This window comes from Aquarana catesbeiana, linkage group LG02 (assembly GCF_042186555.1).
Source record: "Aquarana catesbeiana isolate 2022-GZ linkage group LG02, ASM4218655v1, whole genome shotgun sequence".
Lineage (NCBI taxonomy): Eukaryota > Metazoa > Chordata > Amphibia > Anura > Ranidae > Aquarana > Aquarana catesbeiana.
The window spans coordinates 296,385,885-296,410,949 of NC_133325.1; the positions used below are offsets into that span (position 1 = coordinate 296,385,885).

Here is a 25,065-nt window from a genome sequence, read left to right on the forward strand (position 1 = left end):
AGGTCTTTAATGCAGAGAATGCATTAAGGTAAAGAAAAAACCTTTTACAACTTTTACAATTTAATGCTAGTGGCCCTACTATACTTTTAAGGCATTGGCGACTATTTTATGCCAAATAACCCGAATGGGCCTCCTTTTTAGTAGATTGACACTTGGGCTTAAATGCTCTTTGATGTATCTGTGCAAGAAAACCTTCTTAGGTTTGCAGTTTGATAGGGAATGTCTTTGTGAATCCCTAGACAACTTTACCAAGGTGGTGATTGGATGGAAGAGAATGCTTTTGTCCAGTAAAAAGGCAAAACTTCAGTCTGGGAAACCCTGTACGTCTGAGATTAAAAAGTTCCTTTTGTTTCTCTCAGATCTTCAAAAGAAGCCCTGGAACTCTATTCCACCATAAGTCCTGCCCCCCCAAAACTGTTATTAAAACCTCCCCGCAGTGGGGGAGTGCCCACACTTGTCAATGTTGGCTTTTGTGGCAGTTGGGTTCAGAACTTTTTTTTTCTAGAGGCTACAAGCTGCAGTTTTAGTCTCTGCCTCCACCAGGCTTCATGTTATGAAACTTGCCAGTGCCCTTGCAAAAATCGGTGAGCCACTCTACTACTCTACTACTCTGGTGCAGCTCCTCTCCGGATGTCATAACCTGTACACTGTCCCCAATGCATTCACCCCATACTAGATCAAAATGTTTTTAACACTATCCTCCAGGTACTAAAATTCAGCATGGAAGCTGCCAGATCATTCATTGCTAGATACCTACTTGCATGTTCACATCTTGCTCTGCTTTTCTCCCACTTAGCAGGTTTGTCTCGAGGTCCAGATTGCCCAAATCCTCTGTTCCAAGGGCCATTTTACCACCCTGTTGAAGCCCAGGCCATGAGGGTTAGGGGCTTGTTGGATTTTGTCATCCTTATGCTATTGAAAGCTGGAAAATCTATTTTTTGTAAAGTTTACTGTTGCGCTTGGAAAGAGTATTTCTCTTGGTGTGGGATAAGTAAGTTCCATCATAGGAAATTCCCCAAGGAACGAATCCTGTTTTTTTCTTCTCTTGTCTGAATCCGCATTTGGCCTTCTATACCATCAGGGGTCAAATCTTGGCCCTAGCTATTTTTCAAAGAGTATTTGCCTTTCACAATGAAGGCTTTCTTGCAGGGTGTCGCTTACATTTTCCCCCTGTACACTATGGGATCTCAACCTGGTTCTGTCAGTTCTTTTGAAACTGCATTTGAACCTCCCAGGGATATTCCTTTGTCTACTCTACTTTGCCTTCCTAGTTACTATCACCTCTGTGAGGTGAGTTTTAGTTGAGTTTTAACATGGGTTAAAGAGCACAAAGACATTTGCAGTTGCTGTGCTCCTCTCATCTTTCCCAGTCATGTAACTTTTTGCATTGTGTGAACCGATTTACAAAATAATAAGTATTCTGTGCATGAGCAGCAGAGGGGAGGGGGCCGACAGCGTGGCTGCTATGTAGCAAAGTGCACCACTATTGTCCAAGTGCATAGTGAGAGCTATATTTCCACAGTTCAGTAAATAAGAGCTGAGACTCCGTCACAGTCCAGTAGGAATGAATAAGTGGGAGACGGGGCGCAAGCTAGAAGTGTCTGAACTTTGCTGGATCAGAATGTATTTGCAGGAATCTCTAAGTTGCTGCACTTTCTACTTGTGAGCAGCATTTTTTCTGGTTAAAGTGACTGACACTTTAAGTCAGTAGTGCATAAGTGTATTTTGTGACTATATCCTAAACTTTGTTATGCTATTAAAGTTAAGGTTATTTTTAAGGTTGAAAGACAAAGAAGACTTGAGCGAATAAAGCAAAAACAGTCTCAGCTACAAGAACTTATTCTACAGGTAATCTTGGTGTTGATAAAAATTCTAAACCGTTAAATCTGTGTGCCTAAGTAGTATTGCATTCATAGTTATGTAGCATTATTATATTGCCTCCTTTTTTTTTTTTTTTTTTTTTTTTTTTTTTTTTTTTTTAGCCAAGGTATGGTTCATGAAGAAAAATGGCTCTTTGCATTTAAAAAAAAAAATCAATTCCTAGCAGTTATGTGGTATCAACATATTAGCTCTTCGTTTTTAGTCATTATTCATGAAGGAAGATGCTGCTTTAGATCTTTATAACTTGTGCCCAAAGATGTTGTTATTCTTCTGTTAGGAAAAAACAAAATGAAACAGGTGTTCGCGATAGTAGATATCCATTCTGATTTTGTTCAGGGGCAACTGTAAAATGTTGCGCTTTCCATCTGACAAGGGTTTTAATCAACACCATCATGTCTATCCAAAATTCTAAATGGACTTTTCAACTTTTTAGAAGCACTTTACTAGCACATGAGCATCTTGCAAATGTTTGGTGTACAGTTTCTTTGGACCCATTCATCCAACCACTGTCACAATTTGTTTTATTTGTGTAAATATTTAAAGTTCTTAAATACTTTAATCGAGCCTTTGTCTTTTAATTTTATTAAGTGATTTTAATGGCTTACTTGGTTACTAAAGATGCACACTTTATACACATTTGTTTAAACCCTGTCGTTATGCTTCATGCTGCTTTGTTAAAGCATTTAAAGGAAAATTTGCTTCCAATATGGGGGTATTAAACCTAGGTCTTAATGGAAATGTAAAGTGTAACTTGAAACACAGCTAGCAGGTTTTCAATGAGCTTTTAGTAGTGCTGAAGCCTGCTAGCAGTTGCTAAAGAGCTTGTGTCGATGGGTTTTGTATTTTTATGCAAGTCTATAATAATGCAAAACCTGCTTGAAGCAGGGGCAAATGCAGATAGAGGCAGTCGGCTGCAGGTCAGATGCACCTTTCAAAGAATTCTGAATGATCTCGGAATTGTCTCAAACTGTAAGCCCAAAGCATGTTAAAACAAACCCCAGGGTGACAGAACTCCATTAAGATGTGTCCTTAATAAGCTACCTTGTACTGAAGCTGAATGGTGCTTTTAAAGGCTTCAACAAAGCTGCTTGAAGCTTACTGAAGGCTTTGCAAAAGCTTGCTGTACATATGGTACAAAAGTGTCATTCATGATGAAGCCTTTGTGAACAAGGCCGTACTGTTCCAAGGACAATGGTTTCGCCACATGGGAAGTGAGGAAAAATCTGTAGCAGCTATGCACAAGGAAAAAAAGCTACTGATTACTACTACAAGCGGTGTTGCACTCTTTTTTTCAGTTTATTTAAAAGTCAGCTCCAAAAAGTGTAGCTGCTGACTTTTAATAAACGCACTCACCTGTCCCACGGTCCAGCGATACGGCCGCCCAAATTCTTGATTCTCTCCCCTACCTCTCCTCTATGCTGACATCACTAGCGTGGGCACCCAGCTGTGGCAACTTGCGCCTTCACAGCGGGGTGCGCATGCGTGAGCTGTGCTGTCCTTAATGGCTGAACAATCTTCTGGGACCTGTGACGTGTCCCAGAAGATTGCAGAGAGAGGAGTAACCGCCTATGCGGCACAGGCATTATAGGGCTGCTGTTCCCTCAAAAGTTTGATGTATTACTTTGCTGATAATAAACTTCAGTAAACCTTTAATCTGGATCTACTTTTGGCATGCTGGCCCTTTTTTATTTTTTTGCAGCCTGTGTCCCTGTCATATATTATCCTGTCTGGCGAAACCATTGTCTCTGTGACAAGGGGCAGACATAAATTCTTGAATAGCAGCAAAAATCCAACAATTTCTAATCCTTTTTCGCTCCATCCAAAACTAGTTCTTTTGGCAGACTTAAACATTAATAACTTATGTTGGTTGATGGAGTATCAATTAACTCTAATATTTTGCATTACTTTTATTTTGCTTTATTCTATTTCAGCAAATTGCCTTCAAAAATCTAGTTCAAAGAAATCGTCAAACAGAGCAGCAAACAAATAGATCGCCTCCATCCAATTCAGTTATACATTTACCATTTATTATTGTGAACACCAGCAAAAAGACTGTGATTGATTGTAGCATTTCTAATGACAAGTAAGTAAATGTTTCTCGTACAAGCATAATTTATAGAAAACATTTTTTATGCAGAACATTTGTAACATTGCCTTGCGGCCTAAAGGTCCGTTAGGTAGTCAAAGTACCAAATCTATTTTGATGCACAAGACTCGTAAAGTAAACTAAAAAACTTCCTTTACCTTCCCTAATTGAGCGAAATCCTCAATTTTTCTCACTGTCTCCCTGCTAGAGGAGCGGGCTCAGCAAGTGTCAATGTGGTCTGTCCAGAAAGTAGTTAGGACTAGGTGCGGCCAGATGCTGATTGAGGAGCTTAACAAAGTTTCCCAGTATACTTACCAGCTAGCCTGCAAAAAGACAAATTGACTTTTTATCTAAATTCACATTTAAAAATAGAGGTTTTAGTTGCAAATATGAGTGAAAGCCTCGGTGCCTAGTGAATGCTCCTCTGTATACTGTGGTCATAACTCTGTATTTGGGCATCCCCAAGTTTAAGCTCATGTATCAGATGGTAATTTAAGGGTAGGTTTGCCTGGAGGGAACCCACTCATCTTCAAAGGCACAGGAACACATTGGACAGCCAGCAGAAGCACAATGGCAGCTGAAGACATCCAATGTGTCCCCCCCACCACATCCAGCAACAATGCTATACAAAAAGATGGCAGCCATCCCAATTTATAACTATCCTTTGCAGTAAAGTGCATATGAAAAAGTTTCCCAGCACGCTTACCAGCTAGCCTGCAAAAAATAAAATTGACCCTGTCCAACAATTGACATTAAAAACAAATGTTGCACACATTTGCAAATACGGTATATGTGGTGAAGTCTGTAGTGCCTTGCAAAGGCTTCTCTGTATACTGTGGATGGGCTACAGGCTTGTGCATCAGCAGTGAGGATGCATATATCCACCCCCCCCCCCCCCCCCCCCCCCCGCAATGTATTTCAGCATCACTCCCAGGCCCCACTGACTGACAACGTGGAGATTGGGTGGCTGGTGTGTCTGGGCCCAAATCTCTCGAAGCGCTTAAGTCAGATGCCAGCCTGTTCAACTGGGGAGGTGTTCTGGGTTCGAGTTTGGCACTAAATTGCTGGACTCTGGAGGAGGCTCAGCTGCCCTTCAACGTCCTGGGACTGTGATCGATCAGGCGGTCTCTGGAGCACTTGGTTGAATCTTCTCCAGGGGCACCAGGTCAGGAGCCAATTGGACAACACCACAGCAATGGCCCATGTAAACCACCAAGTTGTAACAAGCAGTTTGCCAGTGGGTGGTAGAAGCATCACACATTTTTTATTGGGCGGACCAGCATGTTCTTTCCCTCTCCGCTGTGCACATTCCAGGTGTTGAGAATTGGCAGGAAGATTACCTCAGTTGCCAAACAATGGATCAGGTGGAGTGATCCCTACACCCTGATGTGTTCCATCATATCTGCCTTCATTGGGGGCCCCAAATGTGTATCTTGTGGCGCCTTGCCTCATCATACCGAGGTTTATGGCGAGAGCGTGCAACCCCTGGCGGATGCAACAGATGTGCTGGTGGCACCATTGGACCAAAAAAAGTCTCCTTTACAACTTTCCTCATCTCAAGCTGTTCCCTTGCCTGCTGTACAGGGTAGAGGCCGAAGGGATTGCTGTCCTTCTGGTAGCTCCAGACTGGCCTTTTATGCCAACGTGGTGCGGTTGGTCACAGACGCTCCCTGGCAATTGACTCATTGGGATGACCACCTGTGCCAGGGTCCAGTCTACCACCCTGCTTTATCGTCTCTGGCTTAGATGGCATGGCTATTGAAGCCAGGGTTTGGGGAACGGGGTTGTCAGGTTTAGTGATCCCTACAATGTTGAATGCACGCAAGTTTATCCCCTGGAAGATATATAGTCGCACCTCATAAAACAACCAAATTGAACCTGTCATTGCACCTGGATAGCTTATATTGCCTGATGCGAAGCTCAGGGTTTTCGTCTTTCTTCTCGGTGGCTTGGATATGGGCCTTTCTTTAATGGATCACTGCAAAACCGCCTGCCTTGATTACCATTAAAGGCAGGTTTTTCAGTGTCCTTGGCCATGCATTCCTTGATCCACACGTTCATCCAGGGGATTTTTCATGTGGCACCTCCTGTGTGTTCCCCGCTGCCACTGTGGGACCTTAACTTTTTTTGTTTTTTTGGTCCTCTTGAACCCTCCCTTTGGGAGCATTTGGGATATTCCCCTGCTTACTGTTTCTCAAAGGTTGCCTTCTTAGTCGCCTTCACTTCTGGGAGGCAGGTGACAGAACCGGCGCCTTATCCTGTGAGTCTTCCTCTCTAGTCCTGCCCAAGGATAAGTTTGGCATCTGTGCCAGGTTAGTTGGGAGAATAAGGGATGGTGACGAGGCTGCATATTGGCAGAAAATAGAAAACCTAGTGGATTGGTGCACAGATAATAATTTAAAGCTAAATGTGGATAAGGCAAAATAAATGAAGATTTTAGAGACGTAGAGAGGCCCAATATGAGCCAGTTGTGATTGATGAGGTAGAAGTCGAGAGGGTACAGGAGTTAAGTTTCTTGTCAACAATTAGGGAGTATCTGTCATGAACAGGGCAAATGTTCTGTTTGGTGGGCAAAGCTCATCAGAGATTGTACTACTTGAGGGAAGCTGTGGCATGCAGACTTTTCTGAGCAGATCCTCCTTAGCTTCTATAAGGCTGCATTGAGAGTGTGTTAACTTTTCACATCTCTGTAGCAAGGGATGTGCACAGGCCATGACAGAAAGGTCTTGCAAAAGGTAATAAAAACAGCACAGAAGATTAAGGGGGCGTATTTACCAAGCATTGAAAAATTGGGGGAGAGGGGGTGCCTTCAGAGAGCTGGCAATATCCTGAAGGATAGCTCCCATCCTATGACTGCCTTGTTTACAGTTTTACCCTCTGTCAGGTGTTTTAGGAGTGTTTTTTTTTTTTTTTTTTTTCTCTTACCACCAAGCTGCAAAACGGCTTCTTTCCGCAGTCCATACACTTTTTGAATGCTATTTTATTATCTTATTTTTTAATATGATGTATGTATTTTTATGAAGATCATCTCTTTGTGAGGTATGTGATGTCTTTTAAGGAGGCTGCATCTACATTTCATTTTATTAGTTGTATTGTAAAATGATAAATGATTCTATGCCCTTCCTTTCCTCTGAAGGTGGTGTCAGATTTTCACCTTGAATGAGAGGACATTATCCTGCCTTCCTTGTTCCACTGCTGTTGCATCCCAAGGAGGTTACACTACACGCCTCCTATTTTTGTGTTCGTTTACCGTCCAAGAAAAGGCCTGGCGGCCTAATCTGCTACTATATTTTTTGGATTTGGCAGACGATTGTTCTGGTGCATGTCATTTAGGGTCTGGCTCCTCCCTTCTCCATTGCAGCATGCTCCACCAGGGCGAAATTGTTCCTCCTGAGCGTTTAGACCTCTGTCTCATGTTTGCAAGGCGGCTTTCTAGTTGTCTGTGCACACATTTAAAAAAAAAAAAAAAAATGCAAGTTGTGTTTTGCATCGTCGCATGTTTGTTTTGGCCGCAAGGTTTTGCAGGATGCTATTTAAAAATCCATTGTTTTTGGCCTGCACACCCCTTCTTGAGACACTGTTTTGTGACATCCCTATAGTCAAGAATCAGAAGAGCTGTGTCCATCTATGGACTTGAACGACAACTGGATTTTTGTTACTTATGGTCCAAAATCAGAAGAACTGTCTGTCGGTTATCTCAAAGGGATTTTACGGTAACAGAAATCCTGTCTTTACAGCTTCAACAACAGTTTCTGCAATTCTCAGTGGAGTATTGCCACTATCAGTATATGGCATTGCCTTTTGGTCTGTCCATGGCCCCAAGTGTATTTACCAAGGTATTTGCTTAATTTCTGGGTTTGCTGTGGGCTTGGGTTTTCCTCATTGTGGGGTGTATGGACAGCCTGCTGCTCAAGGAGCGATTGGTTTAAAAGCTGAAATTAAATATCCAGCAGAGGTAAAAGTCTTGAAGTGCGGCTAGGTACTGAACCTTCAGAAGTCTGCCTTGGCTCCAGCACAACATCTAGAGTACTTGGGCTTGGTACTTGGCACAACACAGACAAAAGTGCCACTTCTGCAGGAAAGTTGCCTGTCTCTGTATGCCCAGGTATAGTACAGGAGGTCATTGGAAGTCCCTTGATTCAGACATGCAGGTACTGAGAAAAATTGTAGCCAACTTCAGTGTGGTTCCCTATGCCCAGATTCACTTTAGGGGTCAAAATAATGTCGGCCCGGGTCAAACATCAGGAGTCCTTGGATCTACCAATGTTTCTGGCTTCCTAGGATATTTATGCAGATGCTGGATATCAGAAAATCCTCAATCTAGGAAGTGAAAGGTCACTATGATAAATGCAAGTCTGTCAGGCTGTGGAGGTGCCCTAAACATCAGTGTAGGGAACATGGCCATTGGAGGGGCAGCAATTTGCCAGTCGCATTTGGATCTTCATACAATTTAGCTAGCTGTCTTACATTGGTCTGTCTACCTCTTTGGGTGCTTCCCATCAGACAGTCAGACAATTCCACAGCTGTGGCATGCCTCAGCTATCGGGATTCAGAGGGGGATGTGTAAGAAGTTGTGCTGCCATGAACTTGTCTTGGGCAGAACTTGGTCCTTCACCAGAGTAAAGTTGCAGGATATTCTGGTGATTGTGATAGCACTTGCCTGGCCAAGAACATGGTATATGTATTCTTTAGGCAGAGGAATCATGAGCTCTTCCAGATCGACCACATTTGTTGTTGTAGGGTCTGATCTTCCAGCCTATTAAGTTGCTGGCTTTAACAGCATGGCTGTTATAAAACCCAGTTCCTCAAGGATAAGGGTGTTTGTGGCTTTTCTCCAGTCTGCTGTGGAGATGTTTGTGGCTTAAAGTACCATCAAAGGATTTTATAACTTTGGCTGCTGTTTTTCAGAGATTTATTGCAACTCATTCCTTGGTTGTAAGAGAAGTATGGGGTTCTTTAAAAAAATTTATACTCACCTAGATGGATGCAACATTGGTCAATCTGTCCCCTGCAGCTTCTAACACTGAAGTTTCCCTGCATCCAATTCGCATAGCAGGGGATTGTGAATGACTCTCTGGAGCTGGTTCACACATCTCCTCAGCAGCTCTGATGTGAATTTTACAGGAGCCCTGTGCATCTTTTTGTTATGTTTCAGGTCTGATTTCAGCCAAAATTCGGGCTGAAACAGTGAATAGACACACCAGACTACTGCTGTGAGTCGCTTCAATCTCTTGTGTGAACCCAGCCTAATGCTGGCCATACACGCACAGAATTTCGGCCATTTGGAGACTGAACGATTATTTGTCGGTCGAAAGTGAATTGGCCGCTAACTGACAGAATAAACTTGTTTACATGATCGTATCCATGATCATAGAGATAGTTGGACAACAATAAAAACGTAAATCATACAAAACAGAATATTATTTTAGTTTCGATTACCAAATATGCGTATACATTATAGTTGAAACTGTAAAAGTTTTTGCTTCGGATCCATCGACATTAGCCGGGCCCATGGTCAAAATTGTCGGTAAAGTTGGGTCCACTAATGGCACGATTGTCAAACGATCTTTGGACCAGTTTCGGCCAAAATTCTTTGTGTATGGCCTTGTGTTGCCTACTCCTCATGTTCAGTGCGTTGGGACATCCCATGTAATACCTCCTGTGTCCTGTGATGTTTGATTTAGATTTTTTATTTTTTTTTATTTTTATAGGTTAAAAAGACATTCTTGGAGTAGATAAGAAAGCATAGAGATCCTCCCCTCTTGCTACAAAACAGCGTCTTGTTAGATCTGGGCAGGATTATGCCAGGGTGGGGGATTATTACCCTAACCCCTCCCCCCCCCCCCCCAGTGTCCATTCACCTATAGATGGCAGCATGATCTAAATAGTCATGAATTTTTACTCTGTGTACTGTAAAGTACCCCAAGAACAGGATTTTACAGGTGTTTTTTTTAAATGTATGTATTGAGTTTCTCTACCTTTTTGTGTCTTTATGCAGGTGTGTATGCTGCCTTTTAATGTGCATACTAGCTAAAGGATATGAGAATGTAGTTTACACACTTCTGTTTTTTTTTTTTTTTAACAAACCACTACTTTGACTTTCAGATTTGAATATCTTTTTAATTTTGACAACACTTTTGAAATACATGATGATATAGAAGTACTAAAACGTATGGGTATGGCTTGTGGACTTGAGACTGGCAGCTGTTCAGCAGAAGATCTGAAGCTGGCGCGGAGCTTGGTGCCAAAGGCTTTGGAACCTTATGTGACAGGTTAGATTTTGTTTTTCTTAAGTTTTTAATAAAAAATAAAAAAATTCTGTTTTTGTGCATGTCTTGTGCAAAATATTAAAACGAACCTCAACAACCCTGAAATATTTTTAGGATGGATGCCCACTTGTTGAGACCTAAAATAAGTTCTATATTCTGATATAGGTGAATGCAAATGCATTCATTGTTTGCCTATTATCTTGTTTTAAGATATTTGAATTGAAGGTCTTGGCTGTGCCAAGAATTATATTTGTAGGTTGAGCTGCTTTAGACAACCAACAATAGGACCATGTTGATACATTGCCCGGTGTTAAATTTGTTAAGTGAGTTATAATTCTTTGAAGGAAATGTTTCTTGCTCAATTGTTGAGATTGAAAATGCAAACTATATGCATAAAAATATAATTTCTCGTCCTTTGAGGACACGGGAAGCTTTTAACCTCCTGTTTTGTATTTCTGTGTACAGGAGGTTTGGATACCACTAGACAAAAATTATACCAGCCCAGGATAATTCTTCCTAATACCAGCAAGCCTATATTTTTTTTATTTTGCTAATGTCCTAGGAAATCTACTCTTTTAAAGACCAACTTGTGTTTTGTTGGCACTTTTTTTTTCACTCAAGACTTTTCTTTACATCACTGCTAGAGCTTTCTCTTTAAATGCAGCTCTCCAGTGTAGCCATCGTCACCCTGTCTTTTTGGAGAACAGCTTAAGTTAGCTGTGGGTTACTTAGTGTTAGTAAACCAAGCAATATAAAAAAACATCTGCACCACCTACGCCCCCACCCCCCCTAATGAAACAGTTCAAGTCAAACTCGATGTTGAGTCTGTGCGGTGTAAGGGTCTCCATCAGAAAGATCCATTTCGATTCTAGCTGACTATGTTCTCACTTTTTGGCTGCCATGCCATAAGGTTCTGTTCCCCAGACTTTGAGATGGGAGGGGTCCTGATTATGTACAAGAGAAAAATGCTTGGATACGCTATGTTTGTCATAGCCCTTCAAAATGTTTTGTATGTTACTTGATACGTACTCTGAGGGGTCTCCTTTGTGCGTCCAATGTATTGTAAGCCGCAACTGCCTTCTAAAGCATAAACAGCCCCCTCAGTATTACAACATATAAAGTCATTAGTCATATGTAGTACCTGTACTACTTGCAATGAAGCTAAATGTTTTCGCCTTGGGACGTTTGGTTCGTGAGCATGCAAAGCATCTCTTGTAGGGAAAGAAACATTTTCCAATGAAAAACAGTTTTTTCCCCTTTCGTCTTTCAGGACAGCCACCATGAGAGAGTCTCCTCCTCTTCCTCTAGGAAACACTGTGCCAGCCCATAAAATCTTACTTCCCCCTGCCAGACCTCAGTATTAGTGTTTCCTCTGGTGGGGAGACACTGTGCAAGGAGCCAGGCCACTCAGGGCGACTGTGGCCGATGTTTGTGATTTTTTTTTTGATCCGGTAAATGGGAGCAGGGGCTTCCTAGGAGCAAGGGGGTATTTACCCCTCTTTCACTTGCCACCCCATCCTAGCCGAGCGCGGCTTCAGGTTGCGGGGGATCCCTATCGCGGCTACAGGGCCGCAGCAAGCAGGCGTTCGCCCTTCCCTGTACACTGTACAGGCCGTTCGTTTTGTAACTAAAAAGAGGCGGGCCGGGCGACGTCATTTCCGGCGGAAGGGCGAATGCTTGCCTTTGACCCCCAACTTCCGGTTCCGGGTCGTGGAGCTGATAGGGAAGCCAGGCACAGGCTGGAGACGAGTCTGGGATGTGCACAGGCAGCGTGGGACTCGGTAGTAGCAACCACCTGCAGTCATGTCGGAAGCAGATGCTCAGCCAACGGACAATACCTCCAGCCTTCCTAAGGTAAGAGCGCCCTGGGGAAGGGCACTTTTTATCTGGGATTGTCCCTCCATGTATAGTTCCTGTCATGGGGGGGCAGACACCCTGGGTGGTCAGGGGGAGGGAGGCTCAGATCCCCACATATTAAGGAGGGTCTAGTGAACTCCCAGGGTTGTGTCCTAGTTTAAAAAAATATATATATTTTTTTTCATGTATTTCAGAAAGCTACAGAGAAGTCTAAGTCTACACATAGCTCTAAGAAGAGATGTGCCTCTTGCAGGGACACATTAGGGGAATCATGGACAAGAGTCTTGTGTAGGGAGTGCATAGACTCCCTAGTTAAAGAGAGGGACTGAGCAGGAGTCAGGACTAGCAGCCTCGGTAAAGGAGCTCTCGTCCACCTTTTCTTCATTTAAAGCCTTATTTGAAAGGTTTCAGCCTCCCGTTAATCCAGTTCCCCAGGACACAACCCCGCCTCAGGCTCAGGGCTCTGCTCCTGCCCAACCTGCAACTTCAGTTAGGGCAGAAGAAGCTCCAGGCCCTTCCGGAGTGGAACAAAGACAGCCACACAGTTCCTCTTCCGATTCCCAGGATGGTTCAGAGGGGGAGGACCAGGACGGGGAGCCCCGAAAATCCTCCAGATATAAATTATCCCTGGAAGAGGTAGAGGACCTCTTAGGGGCTATTTATACAACCCTCGGTATTCAGGAGGACAAGAAACCCCTGACCCTTCATGACCAAATGTACAAGGGCTTGGGGGAAAAAAAGAAAAAAATTTTTCCAGTGCATGAGGTACTGGTTGAAACTATTAAAAAGGAGTGGCAAGACCCCGAAAGGAAGCCCTTTTTTTCTAGATCCCTAAAGAGGAGATTTCCATTCTCAGAGGATCCTGCATCTATCTGGAATAAAAATCGCAAGTTAGATGCGGCCTTCTCCCAGGTTTCCAGACACACGGACCTGGCGTTTGAGGATGTGGGGGCCTTGGTGGATGTCATGGATAAGAGAATAGATTCTCTCCTCAAAAAGACTTGGGACTCAACAATTGGCAATTTAAAGCCTGAGTTGGCTGTCACAGTTGTGGCTTGCAACCTGGAGCACTGACTTTCCCAGATCCAAGAGCATATTGAAGCTGGAACAGCAAAAGAAACCATTCTATCTTCTTTCCCTACGATTCTGCGGGGTATCGCCTACATAGCTGATGCCTCGGCAGAATCGGTCCGTATGTCAGCCAGATCAGCGGCTCTGGCCAATTCTGCCAGGAGAGCCCTCTGGCTAAAAACTTGGCCAGGCGATAGCGCCTCTAAGGTCAAGTTGTGCGGGATACCTTTTAACAGGAGACCTTCTCTTCGGCCCTTAGTTTAGAGACCGTCTTGGACCGCACAGCAGACAGGAAAAAAATCCTTCCCAGTTAAGCGGAAAACCCCTGCACAAACAAAGAAGGGGTTTCATCCGCAAAAACGTAAAGAAGCTCCAAAGCCGGAAGGGCAAAAGATCTTGGGGTCAAAAAGGCAAGGGCAGAGGGGCGATTTTTCGCCCTCCTGACCAGCCCCGTAAAAGCCAATGACTCCCCAACCACAGTGGGGGGAAGACTGGGGGCCTTCCGTCCACAGTGGGAGGCAATATCCCCCAATCACTTTATCCTAGGGGTTATAAGAAGGGGGTACCGTCTCAAATTCACAAATCCTCCCCCGCTGAGATTCCTTGTCAAGCACCTACCCAGGTGCACGGCAAAGGCCGAGGCTCTGTTGGGAGCACTAAAGGATCTGGAAGATCAAAATGTGGTTCTCAGAGTACCAAAAACAGGAGGGAGAGGGTTTCTATTCACACGTCTTCGTAGTGAAAAAACCCACAGGGAAATTCAGACTGATTCTGAATTTAAAACCCCTGAACAGGTCAGTGACATACAGAAGATTCCGTATGGAGACAGTTTTCACAGTCAGAGCCCTGCTACCCCACAACTGCTTTATGGTGTCGCTGGACCTAAGGGACGTGTATCTACACGTCCCTATAGCAGAAGCTTCACAGAGGTTTCTTCGGCTAGCAGTAGACGTAAGTGGAACAACGGTACATCTACAGTTTCAGGCGCTGCCATTCGGGCTATCCTCGCCCCGCATCTTCACCAAGGTTTTGTCGGAAGTTATGGCCTTTCTTCGGCTCCAGGGAATATCAGTGATAGCATATCTGGACGTCCTGCTCCTATTTGCAGCGTGCCCAGTACAGTTAGTCAAAGATCTAGAACTAACAAAGAAGGTCCTTACAGGTCTAGGGTGGCTACTGAACTTGGAGAAATCCAGTTTGATTCCCTCACAACGCATCACGTACTTAGGCTATCTGTTGGACTCAACACTACTGAGAATGTTTCTTCCAGCAGAAAAAGTACTAAAACTGGACAGGGCAGTGGCCGCTCTCCAGTGCAGCAATCAGGTCTCCATAAGAGTTCTGATGTCGGCCCTGGGACTATTAACCGCTACCCTCCCAGCAGTGCAGTGGGCAGGTCTGCACTTTCGTCCCTTACAGTCCTTTGTCCTAAGGGTGTGGGATCACAGTCAGAAAGATCTGGACACCTTGGTACAGATTCCGCACCAAGTAAAGAGATCCCTCTGGTGGTGGAGGAAGGTCTCAAACTTGTCGCAGGGTCGTCTGTGGTTCATCCCAGTTTCTTAGGTGGTAACCACAGACGCAAGCGGCAAAGGATGGGGGCGCATCTGGGTTCCCTTTTAGCACAGGTCACCTGGGAGGACGACGAACTAAGAAGGTCGTTCAATTGGAAGTAGCTGAGGCCAATCGGGCTAGCACTCAGGTTTTTCAAAAAGGAGCTACAGGGCCACCATGTTCAGGTGCGGTCGGACAACTCGTCCGCCGTGGCCTATGTAAACAAAGAGGGCGGCACGAGAAGCGGAGTCCTTTTGGCCTTAGCATCAGACATTCTGAACTGGGCAGAGACCCACACTCTCTCACTCTCAGCAGTCTTCCTGAGAGACGAAAAGAATGTGATAGCAGACTTTCTCAGCCGAACCAAGCTGAGAGAGGGCGATTGGATCCTCAACCAGGAGGTTTTCAATCTCATTTCAGAGAAAATGGGGTCCTCCAGAAGTAGATCTGTTCGCGTCAAGAAACAACTCAAAAGCCCCATGTTTTTTCTCCCTAAACAGAGGAGAGGGAGCACGGCGGGTCGACGCATTGATCCAGAACTGGCATTTAAGAATCTGCTATGCCTTCCCGCCCCCGGCGTTATTGCCGGCAGTTCTCAGGAAGTTCCAGATGGGAAAAAACGTCCCTGATTCTAGTAGCACCACATTGGCCAAAGAGGGCTTGGTTCTCAGTACTCAAGCAGCTAGCAGTCGAACCTCCCTTATTCCTGCCACCTCGTGAGGACCTCCTCTCACAGGGCCCAGTCCTCTGTCCACAGGTACACCAATGGCAGTTAGCGCCTGGCTACTGAGGAGGGTATATTAAGATCGAAGGGGTTTTCTGAGAAATTGATCTCCACCCTCAACAGCAGGAAGAAGGAAACGCGCCAGATCTATAAGAAGGTCTGGGTACGTTTCAATGAATGGTGAGTAGAAGGCTCTTTTGCGGTACACAGTCCCACAGCTGTGTTGGAATTTCTTCAGTGCGGGGCAGATAGGGGTTTATCCATTAGTACCCTTAAAGGGCAGGTGTCAGCACTGAGTGCTTATTTAGAAAAACATCTGGCCACCAACCCTTGTCTAGACAGAGACCGGTTCAAGGCCCTCCCTTTCCCAAGTGGGACCTATCTTTAGTTTTACAGAGCCTGACGGGGAACCCCCTTCGAACTGTTAGAAGGGTGTCTTCTGAAAAATCTTATGTTAAAAACAGTTTTTTTAGTAGCAGTGACAACTGCCAGGAGAGTCTGAGATTGAGGCCTTATCTGTCAGACCTCCTTTTTTCGTTATTTTCCCAGATCGGATCATCTTCAAGACTGATCCGGCATTTTTGCCTAAGGTGGCTTCTGGATTCCACAGAAGTCAGGAGGTAGTGTAACCTTCATTTTGTCCCAACCCCTCAGGGGAAAGGGAATTAAAATTTCATTCTTTGGATGTAAGGAGATGTATCCTTCAGTACCTTGATCTGACCAAAACGTTTAGAAAGTCAGACTCTTTATTTGTTTTGTTTTCTGGGACCAGAAAGGGATGCGAAGCGTCTAGACGCACTATTGCCAGATGGCTCAGAACAACCATTTGTCAGGCCTATACATTAGCAGGGAAAGAAATCCCAATGGGTATAAAGGCACACTCTACCAGAGCTATGGCAGCTTCTCAGGCAGAGAAGGCTGGAGCAACGCCAGAGCAAATATGCAGGGCTGCAACATGGTCCAGCTACTCAACTTTCGTAAAGCACTACAGAGTGGACCTAGTGTCGGCTAGTGAGCAAGCCTTTGGGCGAAAGGTATTGCAAGCTGTAGTCCCACCCTAACTGGTAAGTGCTCGTTCATCCTCTCATGGTGGCTGTCCTGACAGACGAAAGGGGAAAATTGAAGTTACGTACCGGTAACGTCTTTTCCAGTAGTCTTTCAGGACAGCCCTAGTTACCCACCCGAATCTTCGGGGTGTCTTATAAAAGACCAGAACGCAGCATGATAATGATATGGGATAGTATGTTATTAATGTGGTGTTGTGTCTCCCCAGCTGGCCGGAGGTAATCTTAAAATAAACTGAGGTCTGGCAGGGGGAAGTAAGAATTTATGGGCTGGCGCAGTGTTTCCTAGAGGAAGAGGAGGAGACTATCTCTCATGGTGGCTGTCCTGAAAGACTACTGGAAAAGACGTTACCGGTACGTAACTTCAATTTTTTTTTTTCAGTGGTTCCACTACATTTCTTATCATTCTATCTTTAATATTAGGTGCCCTTCTATAAATGAATTTAGGCTAGGTAATACATTGAAGATGTTTATCTGCTTTCAGTATGTGCCAATGTCTCTTCACGATCTTCTCTATCTTACGATACTGAAAGTTATAGCCCAGGATAATGGGGACTAGATCAGGTTTGCTGTTCGACTGATCTCTTATCAATTTTGTCCTATCCATGTCAGCCTCTTCCATTATTTGTTCTTCTATATGTTCCCTTTTGTAACCTTTATCAACAAATCTATGTCCATTTTTTTTGTGTTTGAAGGGTATAATCCCCTAGGTTGGTGCAGTTTTTCCTCAATGCATGAATTGGCCCTTCAGAATATTGAAGAGCCAGTTCTTGTGGCGACAGCTCTCCATTGGGAGGTAGCTGTTCCAATCCACATTCTTGAAGTGGGTTTTGGTAGTTTAATTCTTGGTCCTTTTGTGTGATTTTGAGGTCTAAGAAGGATATGGAGGTATCACTATTTTCCCAGGATAATGAAATATTCCTATTCTCTGTATAAACTCATCTAATCTGTTTTTATCTCCCTTCCACAAGATAAAAATGTGGTCAATATATCTTTTATATACGGCAAGTTCTCTCGGGTGCATCCATGAACACTGACTCTTCCTCCTATTGCACATGAACAATCCTAAGCTGGGTGAAAATTGAGCTCCCATTGCTACTCCAGTGTTCTGATGGTAATATTTCTGATTATCCAAAACGAACTATTCCACAACAAAATGGCCACGGCAATCTGTCACTATTAGCCTATTTAAGGACACTTCACTTGTTGCAGCCTTTACTCCCTGATGAAGTCACGTGACCTGTGACGATACACGTCAGGATTGGCTGACAGGTGCAACCGGAAGTGACGCTGGTGACTAGCTCAGTGCTCGTGGAGTTTTTACTTGCTTTACTACAAACAAATGCGAGTGTTACCTTTTTACTGTGTTTTTATGAAATAAAACTTAACAAGATATACTACTTATTGGGCTTTCCTCTCCTCCCCCCTTCTTTTACCCCGTCCAGGGTGTATGTGGAAGCGGAGTATATCAGCCACTACCATTTGCTGAATTTATACAAGGAGACCCCCCTCCCCCCCATGGGATAGGATTCACTAGACATCCATGAAAGGACCCACAGAGGAAGTCAGACCCTTAGGCCACCCCTGTTAGAGGTGTTGCTGCATGGAAAGAAGATTCCCACAACACCTGCTTTATTCGCATGCTACAGAGTGGGACAATCACATTTTATTTTTTATTGAATCCAGAGAACACTATTAGTGCACTTTACATACCCGTTATGCACTTTGTGATTTTCATAGACTGTGTGGATTTAGTCAGTTCATACTTTGTGTATTTGCACTGGACATTTTATTTCACTATTGCACTTAAAGAAGTTTTATACCAGGTATATGCAATTAGCGGACCTCCAGCTGTTGCAAAATGACATGTCCCATCATGCCTCTGCCTCTGGGTGTCATGCTTGTGGCTGTTAGTCTTGCTATGCCTCATGGGACTTGTAGTTCTGCAGCAGCTGGAGGTCTGCTAATTGCATATCCCTGTTTTATATAGTGGCCATTGGATCTTCACTGCTATCTTGTGTTCATTTTGAGTAACACTGTTCCATTTCAGAAGTTAAATGTTAGCTGATAGCAGTGTTTGCCAGCTGGTGTTTATATTCACTTGGATTTCATAGTTTTTGTAGTTTCTTACTGAGTTTTCAACAGCGCAGTACCATTTACAGCATATCACATTATTTTTGGTTTTGAATTCACCTATCTGTGCTTGCAGCAGTTGCACTGTTTATTTTCATTTACTATATAGTGATAGTGCGGGAGTACCCTCTTTCTATGCCAATTGTGACCGTTTTTATAGTGAATCTGGAACGCATCCATTTTGCTGCTGGAGACACATTGAAGTTTTGCTACCCCGCCAGCTCCCTCCCCCTAAACTTAACTGTAAAATGGAGGTTTCTCTTTCGTTCATCGACGGACACAGCGCCTCATTAATCTTGACCATTGGGTTATATCACCTCTGCAGGAGTAGGACTAGGCTACGCCCATGGGTTGTCCTCAGTCAGTGTGTAACCTCTCCCTGCTCTAAGTATTCAGTTTGTTTCTGTCTAGTCAGGACCTAGCTCCTTGCTGGGATCTTTTGGTCCTAGCAAATTTTTACTTTGTCTTTTTTCCATACATTTTTTTCCTGGGAGATCTGCAATCAACTGCCGGGGCTGAGCGATGGGCTGGATAATCTAGATCCAGTGGTCTCTCCAGTCCAGCCAGCGAGCGCGTGCGGAGCGCAGCTACGCACTAGGTCGGCCATGACATAGCCTCAACGGACGGAGGCTGGCCCGCATGTTAAACGTCTTGCAGCGGTCCCTTGGCCGACAGCCCCCCCACTTCGGTGGCGAGGAGTTCTGTCTGGAGGGTCACCCGCACCATGGATCAGTAAGTACAGTCCCCCCTTTCTCCCTTTGTGCGGTTTGGGGTGGATGTGGGTACCCTCCAGGGATGGTCGGACCTACCTGCAGGATCCCTCCTCCCAGGGCAGGCAGCAGAGACCCCTGGGGATCTCCCCTACAATTTCCCTTCTGGGTGGTGTTTCCTGCCCTGGCAGTATTGGGGGGGGGGGGGGTTCCACTGCAGAGGGTGCAGTGGAGACCCCTAGGTGCATGCCCTGCTGTATGTGCAGTGTGAGGTAGTGTGCAGTAGAGCTGGAGAATCGTTATTGCGATTCTCCGCCCGCCACGATCTCAACTCCGGATTTTGGCGATTCTGACCCATCAAGCAATTTATGTGCTCACATTAAAAGCGTGCGTCGCGCACCGATCGATGGTGTCCCGGGATATTTCCTGTTTCCCTGTTGCGGAGGGGAGGAGAAGCCGTCGGAGCCGGCGTGAAACATCTGACATCACTCAACTCCTGGAGCGGGTGTGAGCACTGTCTTGGTGGACGGGGAAGGCCTCAGGTGGCGGCGGTGGGAGGAGGACGACGTCGGGAGAATAAAGTGGCAGAATGCGGACTGCAGTAAACTCCGGCGCCCATTAAAACTGAACCCAATTACAGATGGCATCTACGGGAGGTGAGTGAGAGAGCCGAGCGCCCGCGGAGCACAGGGGGAGGAGCAGGCCTAGAGGGAAGCCTCAGCCTTTCCTGTGTGCTGACGGCAAGGCCTGTGTGTCAGTGCTGGGACTTGGGCCTCCTCTGTGCACATGTTATACACAACCTTTGTCTGCTATGGTGTGTGCCTTGACAGCTCCATACCCCCATATGGCCACTGACAGCTCTATGGAGCTCACTCCATTACTCCTTCCATCAGGTCCTGATAGCTCCAAAATACCCTCTCTCTCTCCTAAAAAAAAAAAAATTACGTTGCGAGAATCGTGAGAGAATCGTAATCTTTATTCCAAGCGAAAAAATCGTGATTCTCATTTTGGCCAGAATCATGCAGCTCTAGTGTGCAGTTTGGGGGTCCCAGTGCAGCGTGCACAGCGGTGTCCCCTTAAATGTTCACCCTGCCGGGTAGAGTACAGTACCTTTTTGAAAGGGGGTTCCCTTGCAGAGGGTGCAGCAATGTTGAAAGCACAGAGGATCCTGGCAGCATGCTTCAGCATGTCAAACGGCCGGCGGCCATTTTTGGGTGGTCTGTTGACATCACGGCTTGGTCTGGCTGGTCTCCGGCTGGTGGCCATGTTTGTGTAGCCGATGAGGTCACGGCAGCCATTTTTGGTTAGTCTAGACACTAGAGACGGACAGAACCTGGTTGAAATGCCAGAGCTCTTCCTCCCCTATGCTTCTCTTCCTGTCCCAGGATATATGAAATGGACGCCGACATTGGTGTTGCTGGGTTCGAATTGTGGCGCTCCTCTGTTTGGTAGGGTCAGTCTTTGGGGGTCCTTGTGTATCTCCCTGTCTGCTGATAGGTACTCTGGCCATTGGGGTGTCCCTTAGTGGTGCCAAAGCTCCTTTGTACTACGGGGTCTTCTTCCTTTTGGAGCCTCAGGGTCACATCTCACCCACTGATTCCCTCTTGGAGGTGGCAGGTCCCTCGGAAGCCCAGCTTCCCATGGTTGCGCTGATGGCGGTCCTTGAGTCATTAGTATCCCAGGTGGAAGTAGCATGTGGGCAAAGACCCAGGAGGAAACGCCCCCCCACCTTCCCCTGCTCAGTCTGTCTCACCTGATTCTGAGCCTGATGCCGGGACGTGGCTTGTCCAGGGGGGTTTAATACCTCGCCCCCTGACCCGTCTGATAGTGAGGATGAGTCCTCTGTGGCCTCAGCAGCGAGTTAAAGAGTGCTGGTGGGCGCACTTGTTACTGCGATGCGGGAGACTCTAAAGATGGGGGATGCGGCTGACAGGGCCACAGATGTGGCTGTGTCCTTTGGTACGCATAAATCACCTCGCACACAAAGGGTGTTTCCTTATCTGCCTTATTTTGATAGGTTTACCTATAAAAAATGGGAACAACCAAAATCGCCATTTGTGGTCCCCAAACGTTTCTCAATACACTACCCCTTTGAAGAATCACTTTTAAAAAAAGTGGACTACCCCACCAGTGGTGGACTCTCCTGTTTCCAGGCTGAATAGAGCAACCATGATTCCAGTAGAGGAATCCCCATCCTTTATGGACCCGGCTGACAGAAAAGCAGAGGCTGTGGAAAGCAGCATGTTTACTATGGCTGGGTCGGCATTGCGTCCAGTCTTTGCCTCAGCCCTGGTGTCGCAGACCCTAACTGAATGGGCCAAGCTTTTGCGCCAGGGTCTGGGTAGTGAGCAGGTTCCCGCTGCTTATGTTGATTTAGCGGACCAGTTGGTCCATGGGCTACAGTACATTTGTGATGCAGCTCCTGTGCTGTCCAAGCTTTCTGTTTCAGTGGTGGGGATTAGACGTGTGCTGTGGCTTAAGAATTGGTCGTCAGACCAAGCCTCTAAAAAAAAAAAAAAAAAAAAAAAAAACTCTCATTGATCTGCCCTTTCAAGGCGGCCGCCTGTTTGGGGCTACCCTGGATGACTTCATTAAGGGTGTCACAGGGGGAAAGAGTACCTTCCTGCCTCAACCCAGGAAAGGGAAGGAGCCTTGTCGCAGACGGGGGCCTTCCTTAGGCCTTAAATTCTTCTGGGCTCCTGGGAAGGCAGATAAAGGAAACATCTCTCAACTCTTCCCCGGGAAGTTACAAGCAAGCTTAGTCTGGTAAGCATAGAGTAGGCTTCCCTGGATCCACTGACAAAACTCCTTCAGCATGAAGGTCTGCCCTCACTCATTGCTGGGGTGGGGGGGACATCTTCGCTGGTTTCCAGATTCATGGACCTCCTTCGTGAGCGACCTGGGTCTGACTCTGGGGTGAATGCTGGCCAGGTCAGTAGTTTTTCTTCTCAAACGTCGGCCCCTTCAGCAGGTTCAGTTCAACGGGAAGCAACTGAGGGTTGTGGCAATCTTGCGAGTTCCTCTAATAGACGCTGCGGTCGTCCTAGTGTCACTGCAGGGCCAACGCCTTCCTCTTCTGCGGTGCCTACGAAGCATCAAGGGCGAAAGTCTTCCGGTGACCGTAAACGTCCCTTGGAAGCTACCTCTAAAAGAGGACCAGTTGTACTGAGGGCTGAGCTTCCTTTCTGCTTTACAGTAACTGATTTTAATGGCCTAGCTATTGAAAGCCAGGTACTGAGATAGAGGTCTGTTGGGATCAGTGATCCCTACTATGGTGAAGGCGAGGAAGTCAACTTCTAATAAGAGATACCATCGTACGTGGAAAGCGTACATTTCTTGGTGTGTGTCGATTGGCCCTCATCCTCGATCCTTTTCTGTGCCTTGGATGTGGTTTGTGCGATTTGGGTGTATCTGGAATCCACCGAGTCCTTCCAGAGGTCAGACTCACTTTTTCTGGTTACACAAGGACCAAGGAAAAGGCTGGCCGCTTCTTCGGCTTCCATCTCCAGATGGATCAGACAGACTGTGACTCAGGCCTATTCTATTAAGGTTCGGGTTCCTCATTTCCCTGTCACGGCGCATTCTACTGGGGCGCTTAGTCCTTTTTGGGCCTTCCGTCATCAAGCGTCAATATCACAGGTTTGCAAGGCAGCCACTTGGTCATCAGTGCATACCTTCACTAAATTCTATAAAGTAGATATTTTGGCATCTGCGGATGCTTCTTTTGGCCGCAAGGTTTTGCAGGCTGCTGTTTAAGAAGGGGGTTCCCTCATAAGGGGTGTTTTTTCTGTAAATATTTTTTATTTCAGATGGGGCTCCTGTGTCCTGGGTTAAGGCTCCTGTGTCCTGGTTAGGGCTCTTGTGGTTATTTTGCCCACCCCTCATTTTTCTTTGGCGCTGCTTTTGGACGTCCCAATGGTCAAGATTAAGGAGGCGCTGTGTCCGTCGATGTCCAAAAGAGAAAATGGGATTTTTGTACTCACCGTAAAATCCATTTCTCTGAGTTCGACGGACACAGCACCCACCCCTCGATGGAGTTTTTGATACTTTTATTACTGCTTGCTACTTTTTTTTTTTTTGCTTGTTTTTTTCGTTAAGCCCGCTGGGTTGAAGGAAAAAAAAAAAAAAAAAAACATTCTTGTGTACCAGGCTTTAACCAGAAATATCCTCAGTTGTTGCATCCCCACTTCTTCAGTTCTCTAAGAGTATCCTGGGCCTTTAGGCAACAAGCCTCTGTTGCCCAACTGTAAGGCTGCCACCTGGTCTTTTCATACTACCTCAAAGTTTTAACAGGTGGCTGTCCACTCTCCTGTAAATGCAGCTTTCGGCCACAAAGTTCTTGCAGTGGCACTCTTTTGGGCCTGAAGGCACAATTCCATTTGCTTAGTTGTTGCCCACCATTTGTATTTATCGCTTGGACATCCCTTGGTTTGTGAATAAGTTGCCCATGTCTTGTATGATTTAAGATATTCCATATCTTTGAGTACAGTGTACAAGCCACCCTCCCCAACTCTCCTTTTTGCTTTGCATTGCTTGCTACAAAACTGAGAACTCACGGAGGGGAGTGTTTTTTTTTTTTTTTTTTTTTTTTTTTTTTAATGGAGAAGTGCGCTTGTCCTCAAAAGCTTGCTAGTGTCCAGTCATCTGAAGATATGTGCCTATAATCCATAGTGTATGAATAAATTGCTTGTGTCTTGTACTCCAAGATATAGAATTTATCGACAAGTCAAAATTGCTTTTATTGTAGCTGACCTTTCCTTAAAATGTTTCTGGTTTATACTTTTTTTTTTCTTTGGATAGAGCGGAGAGGGATTAAAACACCTTTTCAGTTTTTTTTTATTGCGGTCAGTGTCCCCTTTAGGGAGATTCACCCTCTTTGTCCTGTTTACCATTATCGAACGCTAAAGTAAAAGAATCCCAAATTTTGGTTTGACACTGGAATGACACCCCAATCTTAAAATGGGGACAGTGCTTCTGGAGATTCCCTCACTTTGGAGAGATTTCCTCTCTGTTCCTGTTTTGGCAGCAACATTTTACAGGTAAACAACATTTTTTACTTGTGCACTGTGAATAAAAAAAGTTTGCGTTCACTAACACTTCTAGTATTTTTTTTTTTTTTTAATTTTTAAAAATTTCTGTGCAAAGTATTTGGCAACGTAAGCAAAACCTTGCACACATGGACATTTTACTAAATGCTTGTTTCTTTCCTCAACAGAAATGGCTCAGGGATCAATCAGCAGTGTATATGTTTCCTCAACGTCAGGTGCAGTGTCAAATGGACGCAGATTTTCAGCCAGGTAATGTTTTTTCCCTCCTTCCTTTTTTGATTGAGTTGATATAGCCATATTCTTTAACACCAAGTGAGATTACATTTTGTTTCCATTGAGTGCACCTAAATGGAGCAGAGACCTGGAACAAATCAACTGTTACCTATAGTTTGGCGCATGTGACCATTAAACTCTGACCAACTGCTATTTTGCACTGTATTTTTTGGGACCAATTCATACCACAAGACTGTGCTCTGCAATACACTTAATTTTTGTGTGTTAAGGTGCTTTACTTAATGCAGTGAACCCCAACATGCCCCAAAGCACAAAAACACATGCTGTGAGCAGCTAGTCATGTGCGGTAAGCTTTTGTTAAGGGCTTTGTGCGTTTAATGCACACCATAGCGAGAATAATGCAGACTGCATTTTTGTACCAATCCCCACACAGA

The 25,065-nt window shown here is 45.2% G+C and overlaps 1 protein-coding gene across 4 annotated transcripts in view; it reads left to right on the forward strand.

The window, feature by feature from the left end:
• The window catches only part of TFDP1 (transcription factor Dp-1), a 146,176-nt gene that overhangs the window by 108,542 nt on the left and 12,569 nt on the right, over positions 1–25,065 (forward strand). For 3 of the 4 annotated variants that reach the window (XM_073614558.1, XM_073614559.1, XM_073614561.1), the window contains 4 exons: positions 1,780–1,848; positions 3,813–3,964; positions 10,073–10,239; positions 24,565–24,646. In XM_073614558.1, the coding sequence (XP_073470659.1) occupies positions 1,780–1,848; positions 3,813–3,964; positions 10,073–10,239; positions 24,565–24,646 (470 nt within the window). The remainder of the gene's footprint in view (positions 1–1,779; positions 1,849–3,812; positions 3,965–10,072; positions 10,240–24,564; positions 24,647–25,065) is intronic. The other variant, XM_073614560.1, reaches the window with a different exon arrangement.